The sequence below is a fragment of the Oncorhynchus tshawytscha genome, linkage group LG21 (assembly GCF_018296145.1).
Source record: "Oncorhynchus tshawytscha isolate Ot180627B linkage group LG21, Otsh_v2.0, whole genome shotgun sequence".
NCBI lineage: Eukaryota > Metazoa > Chordata > Actinopteri > Salmoniformes > Salmonidae > Oncorhynchus > Oncorhynchus tshawytscha.
In genome coordinates this window covers 16053929-16072374 of record NC_056449.1, presented here as the reverse complement: position 1 = coordinate 16072374, position 18446 = coordinate 16053929, and the positions used below count along the sequence as shown (strand labels likewise).

The 18446-nt window shown below is 41.9% G+C and overlaps 1 protein-coding gene across 5 annotated transcripts in view; it reads left to right on the top strand.

Annotated features, from left to right (window-relative positions):
• Positions 1 to 14714, top strand: part of LOC112220533 (E3 ubiquitin-protein ligase RNF130) — a 69943-nt gene extending 55229 nt beyond the window's left edge. For 3 of the 5 annotated variants that reach the window (XM_042303149.1, XM_042303148.1, XM_042303151.1), the window contains 4 exons: positions 6382 to 6478; positions 8846 to 9068; positions 11485 to 11578; positions 12293 to 12513. In XM_042303149.1, the coding sequence (XP_042159083.1) occupies positions 6382 to 6478; positions 8846 to 9068; positions 11485 to 11578; positions 12293 to 12311 (433 nt within the window). In that variant the 3' untranslated portion in view covers positions 12312 to 12513. Of the gene's footprint in view, positions 1 to 6381; positions 6479 to 8845; positions 9069 to 11484; positions 11579 to 12292; positions 12514 to 13860 lie in introns of those variants that run through there. The other 2 variants (XM_042303150.1, XM_024382390.2) reach the window with 1 other exon arrangement.
• Positions 14715 to 18446: the final 3732 nt, after the last annotated feature.

Here is an 18446-nt window from a genome sequence, read left to right as displayed (position 1 = left end):
GAGTGGACCAATTCAGTTTGTCTGTGATGTGTATGCCGAGGAACTTAAAACTTGCTACCCTCTCCACTACTGTTCCATCGATGTGGATGGGGGTGTTCCCTCTGCTGTTTCCTGAAGTCCACAATCATCTCCTTAGTTTTGTTGACGTTGAGTGTGAGGTTATTTTCCTGACACCACACTCCGAGGGCCCTCACCTCCTCCCTGTAGGCCGTCTCGTCGTTGTTGGTAATCAAGCCTACCACTGTTGTGTCGTCCGCAAACTTGATGATTGAGTTGGAGCGTGCATGGCCACGCAGTCGTGGGTGAACAGGGAGTACAGGAGAGGGCTCAGAACGCACCCTTGTGGGGCCCCAGTGTTGAGGATCAGCGGGGAGGAGATGTTGTTGCCTACCCTCACCACCTGGGGGCGGCCCGTCAGGAAGTCCAGTACCCAGTTGCACAGGGCGGGGTCGAGACCCAGGGTCTCGAGCTTGATGACGAGCTTGGAGGGTACTATGGTGTTGAATGCCGAGCTGTAGTCGATGAACAGCATTCTCACATAGGTATTCCTCTTGTCCAGATGGGTTAGGGCAGTGTGCAGTGTGGTTGAGATTGCATCGTCTGTGGACCTATTTGGGCGGTAAGCAAATTGGAGTGGGTCAAGGGTGTCAGGTAGGGTGGAGGTGATATGGTCCTTGACTAGTCTCTCAAAGCACTTCATGATGACGGATGTGAGTGCTACGGGCGGTAGTCATTTAGCTCAGTTACCTTAGCTTTCTTGGGAACAGGAACAATGGTGGCCCTCTTGAAGCATGTGGGAACAGCAGACTGGTATAGGGATTGATTGAATATGTCCGTAAACACACCGGCCAGCTGGTCTGCGCATGCTCTGAGGGCGCGGCTGGGGATGCCGTCTGGGCCTGCAGCCTTGCGAGGGTTAACACGTTTAAATGTCTTACTCACTTCGGCTGCAGTGAAGGAGAGACCGCATGTTTCCGTTGCAGGCCGTGTCAGTGGCACTGTATTGTCCTCAAAGCGGGCAAAAAAGTTATTTAGTCTGCCTGGGAGCAAGACATCCTGGTCCGTGACTGGGCTGGGTTTCTTCCTGTAGTCCGTGATTGACTGTAGACCCTGCCACATGCCTCTTGTGTCTGAGCCGTTGAATTGAGATTCTACTTTGTCTCTGTACTGGCGCTTAGCTTGTTTGATAGCCTTGCGGAGGGAATAGCTGCACTGTTTGTATTCAGTCATGTTACCAGACACCTTGCCCTGATTTAAAAGCAGTGGTTCGTTTCACACGAATGCTGCCATCAATCCACGGTTTCTGGTTAGGGAATGTTTTAATCGTTGCTATGGGAACGACATCTTCAACGCACGTTCTAATGAACTCGCACACCGAATCAGCGTATTCGTCAATGTTGTTGTCTGACGCAATACGAAACATCTCCCAGTCCACGTGATGGAAGCAGTCTTGGAGTGTGGAGTCAGCTTGGTCGGACCAGCGTTGGACAGACCTCAGCGTGGGAGCTTCTTGTTTTAGTTTCTGTCTGTAGGCAGGGATCAACAAAATGGAGTCGTGGTCAGCTTTTCCGAAAGGGGGCGGGGCAGGGCCTTATATGCGTCGCGGAAGTTAGAGTAACAATGATCCAGGGTCTTTCCACCCCTGGTTGCGCAATCGATATGCTGATAAAATTTAGGGAGTCTTGTTTTCAGATTAGCCTTGTTAAAATCCCCAGCTACAATGAATGCAGCCTCCGGATAAATCGTTTCCAGTTTGCAGAGAGTTAAATAAAGTTCGTTCAGAGCCATCGATGTGTCTGCTTGGGGGATATATACGGCTGTGATTATAATCGAAGAGAATTCTCTTGGTAGATAATGCGGTCTACATTTGATTGTGAGGAATTCTAAATCAGGTGAACAGAAGGATTTGAGTTCCTGTATGTTTCTTTCATCACACCATGTCACGTTAGTCATAAGGCATACGCCCCCGCCCGTCTTCTTACCAGAAAGATGTTTGTTTCTGTCGGCGCGATGCGTGGAGAAACCCGCTGGCTGCACCGCTTCGGATTGCGTCTCTCCAGTTAGCCATGTTTCCGTGAAGCAGAGAACGTTACAGTCTCTGATGTCCCTCTGGAATGCTACCCTTGCTCGGATTTCATCAACCTTGTTGTCAAGAGACTGGACATTGGCAAGAAGAATGCTAGGGAGTGGTGCACGATGTGCCCGTCTCCGGAGTCTGACCAGAAGACCGCTTCGTTTCCCTCTTTTTCTGAGTCGTTTTTTTTTTTGGTCGCTGCATGTGATCCACTCGGTTACACTGGTTGTAAGGCAGAACACAGGATCCGCATCGCGAAAAACATATTCTTGGTCGTACTGATGGTGAGTTGACGCTGGTCTTATATTCAGTAGTTCTTCTCGGCTGTATGTAATGAAACCTGTAATGAAACCTAAGATGACCTGGGGTACTAGTGTAAGAAATAACACGTAAAAAAACAAAAAACTGCATAGTTTCCTAGGAACGCGAAGCGAGGCGGCCATCTCTGTCGAGGCGGCCATCTCTGTCGAGGCGGCCATCTCTGTCGAGGCGGCCATCTCTGTCGAGGCGGCCATCTCTGTCGAGGCGGCCATCTAAGTCACTCTGGATAAGAGGGTCTGCTAAATGACTCGAATGTAAATGTTTAGTTTGGCCCAACTGACACAAGGACCATGTACCCACTCCTTCTTCAGACCAGATCAGATATCAGAAATGTAAATGGGCCGTCTACCATTTAATGCTCTCCATCCATCCTGCTTATCCAGTCTCTGTCGAAGAGGAGCAATCAGAGGGGCTGGGAGAAGGGGAAGTGAAGAACACCGGTCCTTCCTATGAGGCAAAAAGGGCAAGACTTCATATACAGTATGTCCTCGTCCTCACAGAAGGTGTGGACGTGCTGATAGTCAGGCATGTTTCAAAATAGATAGCTAGCGTTAAAGGAAGTTGAAAGTGTCTGAGCAGGGCTCTCCAGACCGCCTTCCCTCCAGGACATCTACAGCACCCGGTGTCACACGAAAGGCCAATAAGATCATCAAGGACCACAGCCACCCGAGCCATGGCCTGTTTACCCCACTACCATCTAGAAGGCAGAGACCGTACAGGTTCATCAAAGCTGATTCCGAGAGACTGATAACCAGGCCATCAGACTGTTAAACAGTCATCACTAGCCGGCCTCCACCCAATACCCTGCCCTGAACCTAGTCACTGTTACTAGCTGGCTACCACCCTGTACTCTACTGTTTCACCCACTTTACATGTATATACTGTATTCTAGTCAATGCTCATCCTATATAACTACTGCTGTACACGCCTATTCTAATCATATATTGTCCATAATGTCTATACACACTATCAAATACAGATAGACCTGTATTCCAGACCCTGACATTGCTCGTTCTGATATTTCTTCATTTGAATTTTTTTATTTGTGTTGTTTTGTATTGTTTGTTATTACTGCACTGTTAGAGCTAGAAACATAAGCATTCCGTTGCATCTGCGATAACTTAAGCTAAATATGTGTACGCGACCAATAAAATGATTTGATTTGACATCGTTGCAACTGTTTTTAAAGTGTTTTTTTGCCTCAGGCCTCAACCTGCTATTATTTAATGAGGTGAAAGACACACAATGCAATGCACAATAATCATTATGTCTCAACTACTGCATGTAATGGCCGTTGGTGGAAGAAGGTGAGGACCAAGCTGCAGCGTGGTACGTGTTCATATTGTTTATTAGAAACTGACCACTAAAATGCAAAACAACAAAGAGAACAACCGAAACAGTTTTATCTGGTGCAGACACAAAAACAGAAAGCAACTACCCACAACCCATAGTGGGAAAACGGGTTGCCTAAGTGTGGTTCTCAGAGACAACGTTTGACAGCTGCCTCTGATTGGGAACCATACCAGGCCAAACACCTAGAAATATAACACACAGAACCAAAACAATGCCCACCCCAACTCACGCCCTGACCAAACTAAAATAGAGACATAAAAAGGAACTAAGGTCAGGATGTGACACTACATACATAAGTGTCCATTAGTCTACCTAAAGAGCTAATTTCTGTTTGCAATCCATAGGTAGGCTAATTACAGATTTGGAGTAACCTGTGCAGTTGACTGGTCATGTTAGTAGTACCAAAATGTACCTTTTTGATTTGTGCCCTTCATCACGTATGTGGTTTTAGGGCACACTGCAATGCTACCAAGATTGATAACTATTTTTATTGGCAACCTTGTAGTGTTTTTTTTGAGAGAGCGAGAGAGAGAATGTGGAGTTTATCGGTCCTTATCACGTGTGTGCATACTGCTGCATCCTCTGTGTTCATACTGTATCTCTGAGCACCAATCCCTCTGGTGCCTCCCTTAAGCACATGCTGCTATGCCCAATCAATAACTAAAAGCATTGAAGTAAGGGAGTACCCTTGACCTGCCATCAGCCATTCAATTTGTTTCTGTACATTTAATATCAGTCTATAGGACAATGTCTTGTCAATAGAGGGATGATTTTCTGGTCAGACTTGAATGGACTGACAGGCTGGCTGGCTGGCTGGCAGGCAGTCAGACGGGAAGACAGCCAGGCAGATAGGCAAGCGGACAAATATTTTAAATGCCGTAACATGTCATCTGGATAAACCAAACATACCAACCAAGACAGGAACAACAAACATAAGTATCTTGGTATGTTGTTGTTCTGTGGTGGCATCTGTTATAGTATCTAATAGGTATCTGTCCGACTGTCATTTTTTTCTCTGTTTTTACTCTGCTCTAAGAAAGAGTGTGTTTACTATGGTTCCCTATATAGTGCACTACATTTGACCAGAGCCCAATGGGCCTTCTGGGATGCAGTCACAGACTGTGAGCGGAATCTTTTCCTGGCTAGAGTGTCTCACTTACAGCATACACATACAGACAGATTGACTTTACATCAGTCACACACACATTTACACTGTCAATCACACAAACTACTACACAAGCTCACCCTTTTGACACATTCCCAAACACTATCACACTGGTTATATAAATAGACATACACACACACACACACAATCAAAGCTTATCGACACACACACGCGTATCCAAGTCTCACTACAACCACAGCTTATCCAAAAGTCTCTCTCTTGCAGGACTGCTTCTTACTGCCCACTGACTTTCTCCCCAAGCCATTGTATGGTAAACGGACTCATCATTAATGCATGGAGCCCTTGTTTTCTGTGCCCCCCTTGAAAGAAAGTAAAGCATTGGTAGAGGGCCGCTGCAAGTGGCTTCGATAAGGAACAGAACATGCCCAGGAAATGCCCGGCCATGTTAGACAGGCACTTAACAGAATCAACGTGCACTTTCATGTTTGTCCTTAGGAATCGGCGGTTAAGTATTTTCTATTATGCATGGTTGGTACTGGCACTTAAGGATTTGTTCTTTAGCGATGATGTAATGGGACCTTGTATTGTTTTATGGATGCTCATCATGAGGATCTTTAATGTTGAAATAATCTATGCACCATGCTTTTGATAAAGCCATTAAGCTGTTAAGGTTAGTGATTATATTATGAGGTAGGCAAGACAAGCTACAGTAAATCTGGTCCTAATGGTCCTTTTTGAAGTGCATTGAAACTGGCCGTCCGGCATCATATCAAAATAGGGAGCAGACCGCTATCTCAAACATGACGTTTCTCTCAGATCCACAATGGCTGTCTTGTGTCATGACGGACAGACAATGTCAACCTTGTGTCCAAGTTGCGCTACAGTGATCACTGTGTCTTAAAGTGTGACTCGTTTCGGTGACACTTTATAATAAGGTCCCTTAATAAACCATTTATAAACAGGTTGTAGAGAGTTGACTTACCATTTAAGCAATCGCTTAAGTCTTTATTATTTTTTAATGTTAGGATCCCCATTAGCTGTTGCTGAAGCAGCAGTTATACTTCCTGGGGTCCACATTTATACATTATATTTATAAATACTATTTTAAGTAAACTGCCTTCTTCATCAGCATGCTAGCTTAGCATTAGCAAGCCTAGCGTGCTGACGAGAAAGGCAGTTCAATTAAAATAGTGCTTATAAATGCATCAATGACTCTTTAGAGATTGCTTATTGACATTTATAAATGTAGGAATAATGATTCAGAAATAGTATGTAAACCTGTTAATAAACGGTTTATTGCAGGACCTTAATAAAGTGTTACATTTGCTCGTTCATACTCTAGGCCCTCCTTGTCAGCTCAAACAGAGCGGTCATTGTGCAATCGCAGGACGTAAAGACGGCCATGTCTGACTTTGAAGGGTCGCATGTAGGCTGTTGTGGGGCTTGTTTGTGAAGGTGGTTTCCTGCTCTTCAACAGTGTTCTTTGCTTCTGTGTCTCTCTGCACAGACATGTCTTCCATAAGCTGTGTGTGGACCCCTGGCTGAATGAGCACTGTACGTGTCCCATGTGTAAACTGAACATCCTCAAAGCTCTGGGCATCATGGTGAGTATTAGTATAGTCAGTATCTCAATGCCTTATCAGTAGAAATGTGTTAGAAGTCCGTATACAAATGTTATCCGGCAATGCCAGTAATCATTAAAAAAAAAAAAAATGTGATCAAAGTCACAAACGACTCTTGACCCAAATAATGAGGAAAAAGATTGCCTTAATATATTGTCATGATCTCAATTTACATAGTTATGTTAATTAACAGTAGAATACAACACAACCTGTGTTGTGTTGTAGATTAAGGCGTTATCTCACCAGGTTGCCCTTCACATGCTGCTACTCCCCGTCATTGTGACAGACCATGTTCATCCTTTGGCGCGCTCAGTACGATGCAACGTTTTGGAACATTCAGACAGAAATAGGCAATGTAGAACAAACATGCCTCTCTGACATGTAGCATAAGGAGTCACATCAGCTTTATTCATGGAATTTCTATCTGCAACGTTTGAGAATGTTTGGCGACTGAAATGGCCCAGGCAATTGCGTAACCATCTGTTTATGCCAGCTGTGTATGACCTCATCCGTAGTCCTAGTATTCCCCCTGCTGGGAAGTTATGGAACTATTGCTCAGACGTCAGAAACTAGTCAAACCAGGACTAAAGTGGTATCATCACATCCGATGAGCTGCTACAAGAGCTATTTTCTCTGAAGTTAAGTGTTCATTTTAAGGTCATGGTCAAAATCAGGGTTAGCAATCAGCATGACCTAACAAGTTAATATGACACAAATTAGACTTTCCTCTAACCCTTGTGTTTAACCACTAGCCATAACATTCCTCTAAACATTGTGTTTAACCACTAGCCATAACATTCCTCTAAACATTGTGTTTAACCACTAGCCATAACATTCCTCTAAACATTGTGTTTAACCACTAGCCATAACATTCCTCTAACCGTTGTGTTTAACCACTAGCCATAACATTCCTCTAACCGTTGTTTAACCACTAGCCATAACATTCCTCTAACCGTTTTTTAACCACTAGCCATAACATTCCTCTAACCGTTGTGTTTAACCACTAGCCATAACATTCCTCTAACCGTTGTGTTTAACCACTAGCCATAACATTCCTCTAACCGTTGTGTTTAACCACTAGCCATAACATTCCTCTAACCGTTGTGTTTAATTAACCACTAGCCATAACATTCCTCTAACCGTTGTGTTTAATTAACCACTAGCCATAACATTCCTCTAACCGTTGTGTTTAACCACTAGCCATAACATTCCTCTAACCGTTGTGTTTAACCACTAGCCATAACATTCCTCTAACCGTTGTTTAACTACTAGCCATAACATTCCTCTAATCCTTGTTTAACCACTAGCCATAACATTCCTCTAATCCTTGTTTAACCACTAGCCATAACAGTCCTCTAATCCTTGTTTAACCACTAGCCATAACATTCCTCTAACCGTTGTGTTTACCACTAGCCATAACATTCCTCTAACCGTTGTGTTTAACCACTAGCCATAACATTCCTCTAACCGTTGTGTTTAATTAACCACTAGCCATAACATTCCTCTAACCATTGTGTTTTAATTAACCACTAGCCATAACATTCCTCTAACCGTTGTGTTTAACCACTAGCCATAACATTCCTCTAACCGTTGTTTAATTAACCACTAGCCATAACATTCCTCTAACCGTTGTGTTTAACCACTAGCCATAACATTCCTCTAACCGTTGTGTTTAATTAACCACTAGCCATAACATTCCTCTAACCGTTGTGTTTACCACTAGCCATAACATTCCTCTAACCGTTGTGTTTACCACTAGCCATAACAGTCCTCTAATCCTTGTTTAACCACTAGCCATAACATTCCTCTAACCGTTGTGTTTACCACTAGCCATAACATTCCTCTAACCGTTGTTTAATTAACCACTAGCCATAACATTCCTCTAACCGTTGTTTAATTAACCACTAGCCATAACATTCCTCTAACCGTTGTTTAATTAACCACTAGCCATAACATTCCTCTAACCGTTGTTTAATTAACCACTAGCCATAACATTCCTCTAACCGTTGTTTAATTAACCACTAGCCATAACATTCCTCTAACCGTTGGGTTTAATTAACCACTAGCCATAACATTCCTCTAACCGTTGTTTAATTAACCACTAGCCATAACATTCCTCTAACCGTTGTTTAATTAACCACTAGCCATAACATTCCTCTAACCGTTGTTTAATTAACCACTAGCCATAACATTCCTCTAACCGTTGTTTAATTAACCACTAGCCATAACATTCCTCTAACCGTTGTTTAATTAACCACTAGCCATAACATTCCTCTAACTGTTGTGTTTAATTAACCACTAGCCATAACATTCCTCTAACCGTTGTGTTTACTCCCCTACCCCCTTTAGCCCAACCTGCCGTGCGTGGACAACGTCGGCTTCGACATGGACCACAGGATAGGACGCAGCCAGACGATGGCCAGCCAGCGGACAGCCCTGGTGGACCTGTCCAGTGAGACATCCATCAGCCTGGAGCCCCTGCAGCAAGGCCACCCCGGCACTGGACCCCAGATCCCCTCAGAGAGCGGAGAGCTCACCCCCCGCACCGGAGAGATCAACATCGCCGTCACCAGTAAGCAGCTTCCGCCCTGGACAACCTTTCTAGTCTTCAACTCAAGTTTAAATTTTATTTCAAATGACTTTAATATGAAAGGTTACATTCAGCATTATAAAATCAGAACACACTGTGACCCATGCACCTACTTCAAGATTCTCATCGTTTTATTTGATCAGGGCGGCAGGTAGCTTAACGGTTAGAGCATTGGGCCAGTAACTGAAAGGTCGCTAGTTCATATCCCTGAGCTGGCAAGGGGGAACATTTGTTGATGTGCCCTTGAGCAAGGCACCTAACCTTAATTGCTCCAGGGTCACTGTTGATAATGGCAGACCCTGGCTGTGACCCCACTCTCTGAGTGTGTCTCAGGGAGAGTTGGGATATGCAAAAAAAAAACAACACATTTCCAATTCACACATGCGTATAATGCAAACTTGTATCTGTGTAAAGTGGGACAAATATAAACATCCATCAAATGTATATAATTATTATGTAAGCGGAACATAGGAATAAATCAAATGTAGCCTTTTCATAGTTCTAACTTAGTGAAGGCATTAGCCTCTGAAAAATGAAATATATATATATATATATATATATATATAAATCTTGTTATGCAATTTAAATTAGGTTAAACTAAAGGCAAAATTATAATTCTAAACCACTTGCGCGCGCACACACACACATGCACTCAAAAGATAGAGCCTAAATCCCTCCCTGCCCCTTTATCCCTCCCTTCACTAAAAGTGAGATTAGTGGTGTTCCGTTTTGTCAGCAAAAAGACAACCACTTTTAAAAGGATTTACACGACAACCTCTGGATCCTCTCCTGCTCTCTGTCTCTGTATCTCTTTGTCTTTGACTCATTTAGATTTCAGTCTCCTTTCACTCTTTCCCTTGACCTTGGACACAGACCCCCCCCAGAGACTTGTCTCTTGTAGGTCACATTGCTCCCCCCCCAGAGACTTGTCTCTTGTAGGTCACATTGCTCCCCCAGAGACTTGTCTCTTGTAGGTCACATTGCCCCCCCAGAGACTTGTCTCTTGTAGGTCACATTGCTCCCTGCACCCTCCTCTGACTCCCCGCTGCCTCTGTCTGTTTAATCCATAATCCCTATCCAACTGATCCTCACCCCAACCATGAGAAGGCAAAATGCACAACTGATCTAAGATGACCTCTTGAACCACAACCACAATGTTTTACTGTGCATAACTATTTATGAAGGAGGGGAAGATGTGATTTCACAGCACTGCACCAAAAAGATAAGAACATGCACTGCAGTTATTGCAGTACTACTACTTGTTTATTACTGCAGTACTCCTTGTTTATCATTCTTTCACTTATAGCTAGTAATTATAATTCAGTAATGCATACGGTGTTGCTACCATGTTGTTATGCTGTGTTTCTACCATGCTGTTATGCTGTGTTTCTACCATGCTGTTATGCTGTGTTTCTACCATGCTGTTATGCTGTGTTGCTACCATGCTGTGTGTCATGTGTTGCTGTCTTGCTATGTTGTTGTCTTAGGTCTCTCTTTATGTAGTGTCGACTCTCTTGTTGTGATGTGCGTTTTATCCTAGATTTATATTGTATTGATTATTATAACATTTTTTTATATCCCAGGCCCCCATCCCCGCAGGAGGCCTTTTGCCTTATGGTAGGCCATCATTGTAAATAAGAATTTGTTCTTAACTGACCTGCTTAGTTAAATAAAGGTTAAATAAATAAATAAAATAAAACATCAATTTGAATGAATGGCTGATCCTGTGAGTAGTTCATAATCTGAATAATAGTGAATAAGATTTGTTAGATAACTCTTAATACCTAAACCTGTTTCAGGATAGGCCTACTTTCATAAATTCATTGAAGTCAGTCTTATATAAATCCACCCAATTTCTGCTGTTGGATAATGTGACCCATGTTTCTCTCATTTCTGGTAAACTTCAAAGGGCTCCTATAGTGAAAGTCATGCCTGTTCTCTTTCAATGTGGACAGTTTTACTTTTCTCCATTTAAAGAGACTGCACGTTACGTTAGTAACATGCAGTGTAGATGGACATAGATGTGCCTCGGTTTCTCTTTTTGTCGTCGTTGGATACGTCTGCAGTGTGGATGCATGTGTGGATGGCTTGCGGTGTGGATGTGTTTTGTGCCTGTGTGTACATAACGGTCTTTACGCTATGCCCATGCTTCCAGGACTTTCTCTTCGGTCTTCAAGCTTGTCCTGGTGAATGTCTCCTTTCTCCTGCCTCTCTCCGTGTCGCTCTCTGGATATATCTCTGGATCTCAAGGACGTCTTTTCTTTATCTCTTAGTTTTCCTGACTTTACTGCTGGGTTTCAAAGAGGAAAGATCTTTTGTGTTTTCCTGTTTGGCCTCGTCGTTTTAACCCAATGCATGTTGGGCTGCAATGACCCCCCCCCTTTCCTTTTATTGACAGAGGAGTGGTTTATAATCGCCAGCTTCGGCCTTCTCAGCACTCTCACTCTGTGCTTTATGATCATCAAGGCCACAGCCAGCTTCTCCAGCCCTGAGTGAGTACCACCATACACTTCCAGAATTCAATACATTCAATATGTCTACTCCTTAATTACATTTCAATCAAGCCTATTGATTAAGCTTGAGTCATAGATTATTGTTGTCTATTTAATTTCTGCTTAACTAAGCCCGTATCCAGGGCTATGCTTCTTGATTTGTGGATATCGGAAAATTGGCTCAACTCAGGCTACTTTGAACCATTGTCTAGACAATGGAGTTTGGATATTGTCCAGACCGATGCAAAACAGTCAGACGAGTATTCAAATTTGTCGAACTTCCATTTCCATGAATTTACTCAACTTGGATCACAGCTAACATAAATCTAAATACATTAACAGCACAATTGTTTCATACTGTACAATATATGTGTACTAAAGTTAAGTACAGTTGACATGGGTACTGGCATGTATCTGATACAGAGAGAGTTTGAAAAGTAATGAAATATTGGATTGTGAATGTTTCCACATGAACTAACAAGGATACTGTATAAAGTAACACGGAAGGCTCCATCCATCCCCTCTCAGACAAACTTCAAAAGTATTAGAGCTAAGTGCCTTAAACGAGAAAATCATGGTTTAAAAGAAGATTAAAAGTATTTTTTTCCCCCGATCAATTACATTCCCCTTCTCTGTTCCTACGTGTCTTTTTAATGCTCTCTTTCTTCTGCTACCTTTTCTAACATTGTTCATTTCCTCTTCCTTCTCTTTCAGCCTGGAGTGGGAGAAGTGAAGATGATCGCCTTATTGCCCCTCTTGATCCTTTCTCTGGCGCAGCCTCATGGCAATGTTTCCTTCTTCTGCCATATGTTTCTGTATTGTATTTCGTAAGCTTGTACTACTGTACTGACTGAGCCTGGCTGTAATTGTTTTTAGTGGTTGTAATGGGGCAAAGCGCTTTGAGACATTAAATCTTCCCTCCTTTTGACTTGTTATATTCTCTTTCGTAATCAATACTTTCCGCGTGTGTGTGAGTTACTATATTTAATGAAAGACACCTATCACTCTTGTGCTCCTGAACCAGACACACCTCGCAATAAAAGGTTGAAATGTCATGTTCTTCTTTGCTCATTCATGACCTTGACTTGAAAATACACTATGACTGACCAGGTGAATCAAGGTGAAAGCTATGATCCCTTATTGATGTCACTTGTTAAATCCACTTCAATCAGTATAGAGGAAGGGGAGGAAACAGCTTAAAGAATTGATTATGCCTTGAAGACAATTGAGAAATGGATTGTGCATGTGTGACATTGAGGGTGAATGGGCAAGACAAAATATTTAAGTGCCTTTTGAATGGGGTATGGTAGTAATATTGCAACTCAATATTAGGAAGGTGTTCCTAATGTTTGGTATACTCTGTGTATTTGGTTGTAATGCAGCACTATCCCCAGTTGATGGCACATTTTCTTAGCGATTACAGTACAGGTCTATCCTCCCACATCAGAATCGTATCAGGTCACAACTTCCACATATCTCTGCTTAGCTCTTGTTCAGGCTGTCCTGAACGATATTGATAATTAGTGTGAATCAAAGGACAGTCTGGGTGATCTTCCATGTATCACTCTCTTGACTTGAGCTTGTATAGCATGTTGAGGATCTTTGAAGATTCACAATGGGCAATTCCACAGTTAGGGAATGATGCAGAGACTCAGATTTTCCACTTTAAAATGTATGCCAAACAAAAACCAATGATTGCAAAGTTAAACAAACCATACAACTCCATGCACAAGGATGACTTTTAGACATTTTCCCAATAAATAAATATTTACTTGAAGAATAGTGCAGATGCAAGGTTTGGTAACAGAATGACGGCACCAACAGCACAAACCATCATTCTATTACCAAACGTGGCATCCGCACTGTTCGTTATGTAAATGTGTTTTTGTCAAATTTTCAGTGGAAATTGTTAAAAGTAGTCCTTGTTCAGTTTGGTTCATGGTTTGTTTAACTTTGCAATAAGTGTTTTTTGTTTTGGCATACGTTTAAAGTGGAAAATCGGAGTCACAGCATCTTTCTGTTACTGTGGAATTGCCTTAATGTCACTGTTCAGTTTGACCTCACCCACCTGCACATTATTACTCAACTGTAAATGTCGATCATGGTGTCCAATCCCAGTGTCTCCTGCAATAATGCTTACAGATGCCAAGAAAAAATGATTACGTATGAATAATACCTTTGTTTATGGTACTAGCATCAGCTTTTCTAGTTAGGAATCTTACTGACAGATGTCATGTTTCTTGGTGTCACTGACATTGACATCTTCCCATGTTTCTTTGCAGGTGGCCACTTCTTCAACCGGAACTCCCTGTCCCCACTCAGTTTGGTCTGTGAGATGGAGCTACCTGACACCCAGGCATCGCTCGACCGCTATGATGACAAGTCGTGAGGGTCGTCGCCATGGTTTCGACCCCCCGGCACAACAGCCTAGATGACAGCCTTGACTAACCTGTGGAGCAATGACATGATGACATCAGATACTTTCTACCAGTGCAGAATGTACTATTATTGCCTGTCAAAAAGAAGAGGGGGGATTATCGTCCTCTATTCTCCCCCTGGTTAGATATTCAGTAAAGTCCTTCCTTGACACTTTCATTTCAACAACTGACTCTGACATCTGTTTGTAGATGCGGTAGTGGGGAATTAGCCCTTTCTAGTCTTACTTTGCAGGATCTCGGCGTATCGTCCATTTCAAGTGTGCTAGAAATAATAAACCACTTGTTAGTGCAGCCTACAATAAATCTGTATATATGATTAGCAAACCGTCATTTCATTTCGCTTCCTTTGGCTCTAATGCAGTAAGAAAGGTATCTTTCTTCCCTGGTGGACCAGTTGGCTCTGTTGTACTTACTATGCTGCCTAAACGACAGTGGAGAGGATATTTTGACTGGTGGGACATGTCCAGACATGCCTAGTCTCTCCCTCTATATGGCCATGCCTCAAGTGACTGGTGTAATGCACCCACCATGGTGACTGGGTTTAAGAATAAGACCAGTGGAACAATGGACATGCAGTGATGCAACATTCTGAACTCTGTGAAAAGCAGTATTACTTCCCTATAGCAAAACCAATGTCTCTGTATAAAAATTTGAAGAAAAAAAACATTTTAACGTGTACTTAAAGCCTATGAAATAACCAGATCGTGTATTAATCAACCCGTGTGTGTGTGTGCGCGCAGTACCAGTCAAAAGTTTGGCCACACCTAAGGTTTTATTTTTTTTACTATTTTCTACATTTTAAAATGATAGTGAAGATGTCAAAACTATGAAATAACACATGGAATCATGTAGCAACCAAAAAAAGTGTTAAACAAATCAACTATATTATATTATATTTGAGTCTTCAAAGTAGCCACCCTTTGCCTTGATGACAGCTTTGCACACCATTGTTATTCTCTCAACCAGCTTCACCTGGAATGCTTTTCCAACAGTCTTGAAGGAGTTCCCACACATGCTGAGCACTTGTTGGCTTCTTTTCCTTCACTCTGCGGTCCAACTCATCCCGAACCATCTCAGAAGGGTTGAGGTTGGGTGATTGTGAGGCCAGGTCATCTGATACAGCACTCCATCACTCCTTCTTGGTCAAATAGCCCTTACACAGACTGGAGGTGTGTTTTGGGTCTTTAAAAAAAAAAAAAAAAAAAATCTTAATTTTTTACCTTTATTTTACTAGGCAAGTCAGTTAAGAACAAATTCTTATTTTCAATGATGGCCTAGGAACAGTGGGTTAACTGCCTGTTTAGGGGCAGAACAACAGATTTTTACCTTGTCAGCTCAGGGATTCGAACTTGCAACCTTTCAGTTACTAGTCAACGCTCTAACCACTAGGCTACCCTGCCGCCCCATTGTCCTGTTGAAAAACAAATGATACTCTAAGTGCAAACTAGATGGAATGGCTTAATTGCTGTGGTAGCCATGCTGGTTAGATGTGCCTCATTCTAAATAAATCACTGGCAGTGTCGCTAGCAAAGCACCCCCACACCATCACACCTCCTCCTCCATGCTTCACGATGTGAACCACACAAAAGGAGATCATCCGTTCACCTACTCTGTGTCTCACAAAGACACGGCGGTTGGAACCAAAAATCTCTCATTTGGACTCATGCTTGTGTTTCTTGGCCCAAGCAAGTCTCTATTATTCTTATTGGTGTCCTTTAGTAGTGGTTTCTTTGCAGCAATTTGACCATGAAGGCCTGATCCACACAGTTTCCAACAGTTGATGTTGAGATGTGTCTGTTACTTGAACTGAAGCATTTATTTGGGCTGCAATCTGTGGTGCACTTAACTCTAATGAACTTATCCTCTGCAGCAGAGGTAACTCTGGGTCTTCCTTTCCTGTGGCATTCCTCATGAGAGCCAGTTTCATCATAGCACTTGGTTTTTGCAACTGCACTTGAAGAAACTTTCAAAGTTCTTGAAATGTTCTGTATTAACTGAGCTTCATGTCTTAAAGTAACGATCAACTGTCGTTTCTCTTTGCTTATTTGAGCTGTTCTTGCCATATAATGGACTCAGCCCTATTTGGTAAAATACCATCTTCTGTATACCACCCCTACCATGTGGCAACACAGCTGATTAGCGCAAAAGCATTAGGAAGGAAAGAAATTCCACAAATTAACTTTTAACAAGACACACCTGTTAATTGAAATGCATTACAGGTGACCTCATGACGCTGTTTGAGAAATGCCAATAATGTGCAAAGCTGTCATCAAGGCAAAGGGTGGCTACATTGAAGAATCTCAAATATAACAGATTTTGATTTGTTTAACACCTTTTTTTGGTTACATGTGTTATTTCATAGTTTTGATGTCTTCACTATTATTCTACAATGTAGAAAATAGTAAAAAATAAAAACCCTTGAATAAGTAAGTGTCCAAACTTTTGACTGGTAGTATGTATGTATGTATGTATGTATGTATGTATGTATGTATGTATGTATGTATGTATGTATGTATGTATGTATGTATGTATGTATGTATGTATGTATGTATGTATGTATGTATGTATGTATGTATGTATGTATGTATGTATGTATGTATGTATGTATGTATGTATGTATATACACACACACACACACACACAGTATATACAATCTATATACATTATATCTCTAAACCGGCCTCTTGAAGTACTGTTTGTTTTCCTTTCACAATCTTGTACAAGCAAAATGGGTGGAAGGGTTTGTCCTCTGTTCTTGTTGTCCCCTTGTTATCTTTATCTGATATTTGCGATGATGTAACACGGGGATGGGAGTGTGTCAGCTTCAGGTCACTGTGTTACATACAGCACTGCCTCAGCATTAAAAGTGTAATTATTGCCTATGTCCTGTTGATGCCCATTCCAATGTGTGCCGCTTCTTCATGAAACACAGCCCAATGTTATTAACATTTCAGCTGGAGTTTGGAGAACATTCTATTTATCTATTCAGATTAAATCAATTATTAACACAGTGTGGTGAAAGTGTATGGTGATGAGCTTGATGCTCCTTTCCAACAAATAGAGGGTCTAGTGGCACGATGGTCGGTACTTGATTGCCATTTGACAAATATAAATATACATAATAATCTAATGTAGACAAGCCTACCTGCACTGTATCTGCAAGCTGTTTGCTAGAGCGCAGATGCCAAGACCAGAGTAGGTATGGTACATATGCTATTTAATGCAACAGTTTGTGACAACTATCGGTTGTTGAGAACGTGATAGAAACGCATTGAACTTTAGATTTTTATTCGGTACATGAAAACTTAAACAAAAAAGTAAATTTTGTGTGCACTACGTCATCACGCATTGACTTTTATCCGCAACAAAACCGTTTGGTGGAAATACACCACTGTTGAATATTTGCATGAAAATCTGTTGCCAAGTAGATGGAAACCTAGTTATAGGGAGCGTTCATTGGCATAATGAATTTGGGGCATGACTTGGCATTACATCAAATGCCATAACATTTTTGGAATTTTAGAATCTTTGTCTAATTTGTATTGGTAATTATTAATACTCAAAGATGATCTTTAAAAAATATACTGAACAAAAATATAAATGCAACATGTAAAAGTGTTAGTCTCATGTTTCTTGAGCTGAAATAAAAGATCCCAGAAATGTCCAAACGCACTAAAGGTTTCTCTAAAATGTTGTGCACAAATGTGTTTACATCCATGTTAGTGAGCATTTTTTCTTTGCCAAGATAATCCACAGGTGTGGCATATCAAGAAGATGATTGAACAGCATGATCATTACACATGTGCACCTTGTGCTGGGGACAAATGGGCACTCTAAAATGTGCAGTTTTGTCACACAACACAATGCCACAGCTTGCAATTGGCATGCTGACTGCCAGAATGTCCACCAGAGCTGGTGCCAGAGAATTGAATGTTCATTCCACTATCACAAGATGCCTCCAACATCGTTTTAGAGAATTTGGCAGTATGTCCAACCGGCTTCACAACTGCAGACGATGTGTAACCATTCCAGCCCAGGACTTCCACATCCAGCTTCTTCACCTGTGGAATCATCTGAAACCAACTACCTGGAGAGCTGGTGAACTGAGGAATATTTATGTCTGTAATATAGCCCTTTCCTTGGGAAAAACTCATTCTGATTGACTGAGCCTGGCTCCCCAAGTGGCTGGGTCTGGCTCCCAAGTGGCTGGGCCTATGCCGTTCCCAGGCCCATCCATGGTTGTGCCCCTGCCCAGTCATGTCAAATCCATAGATTAGGGCCTAATTTATTTATTTCAATTGACTGATTTCCTCTTATGAACTGTAACTCAGTAAAATCTTTTAAATTTTTGGATATTGCATTTATATTTTTGTTCAGTATACTATGTTACGTCTAGTCTGAGGCCAGGCTGAATAAACTGCATTGTTTCA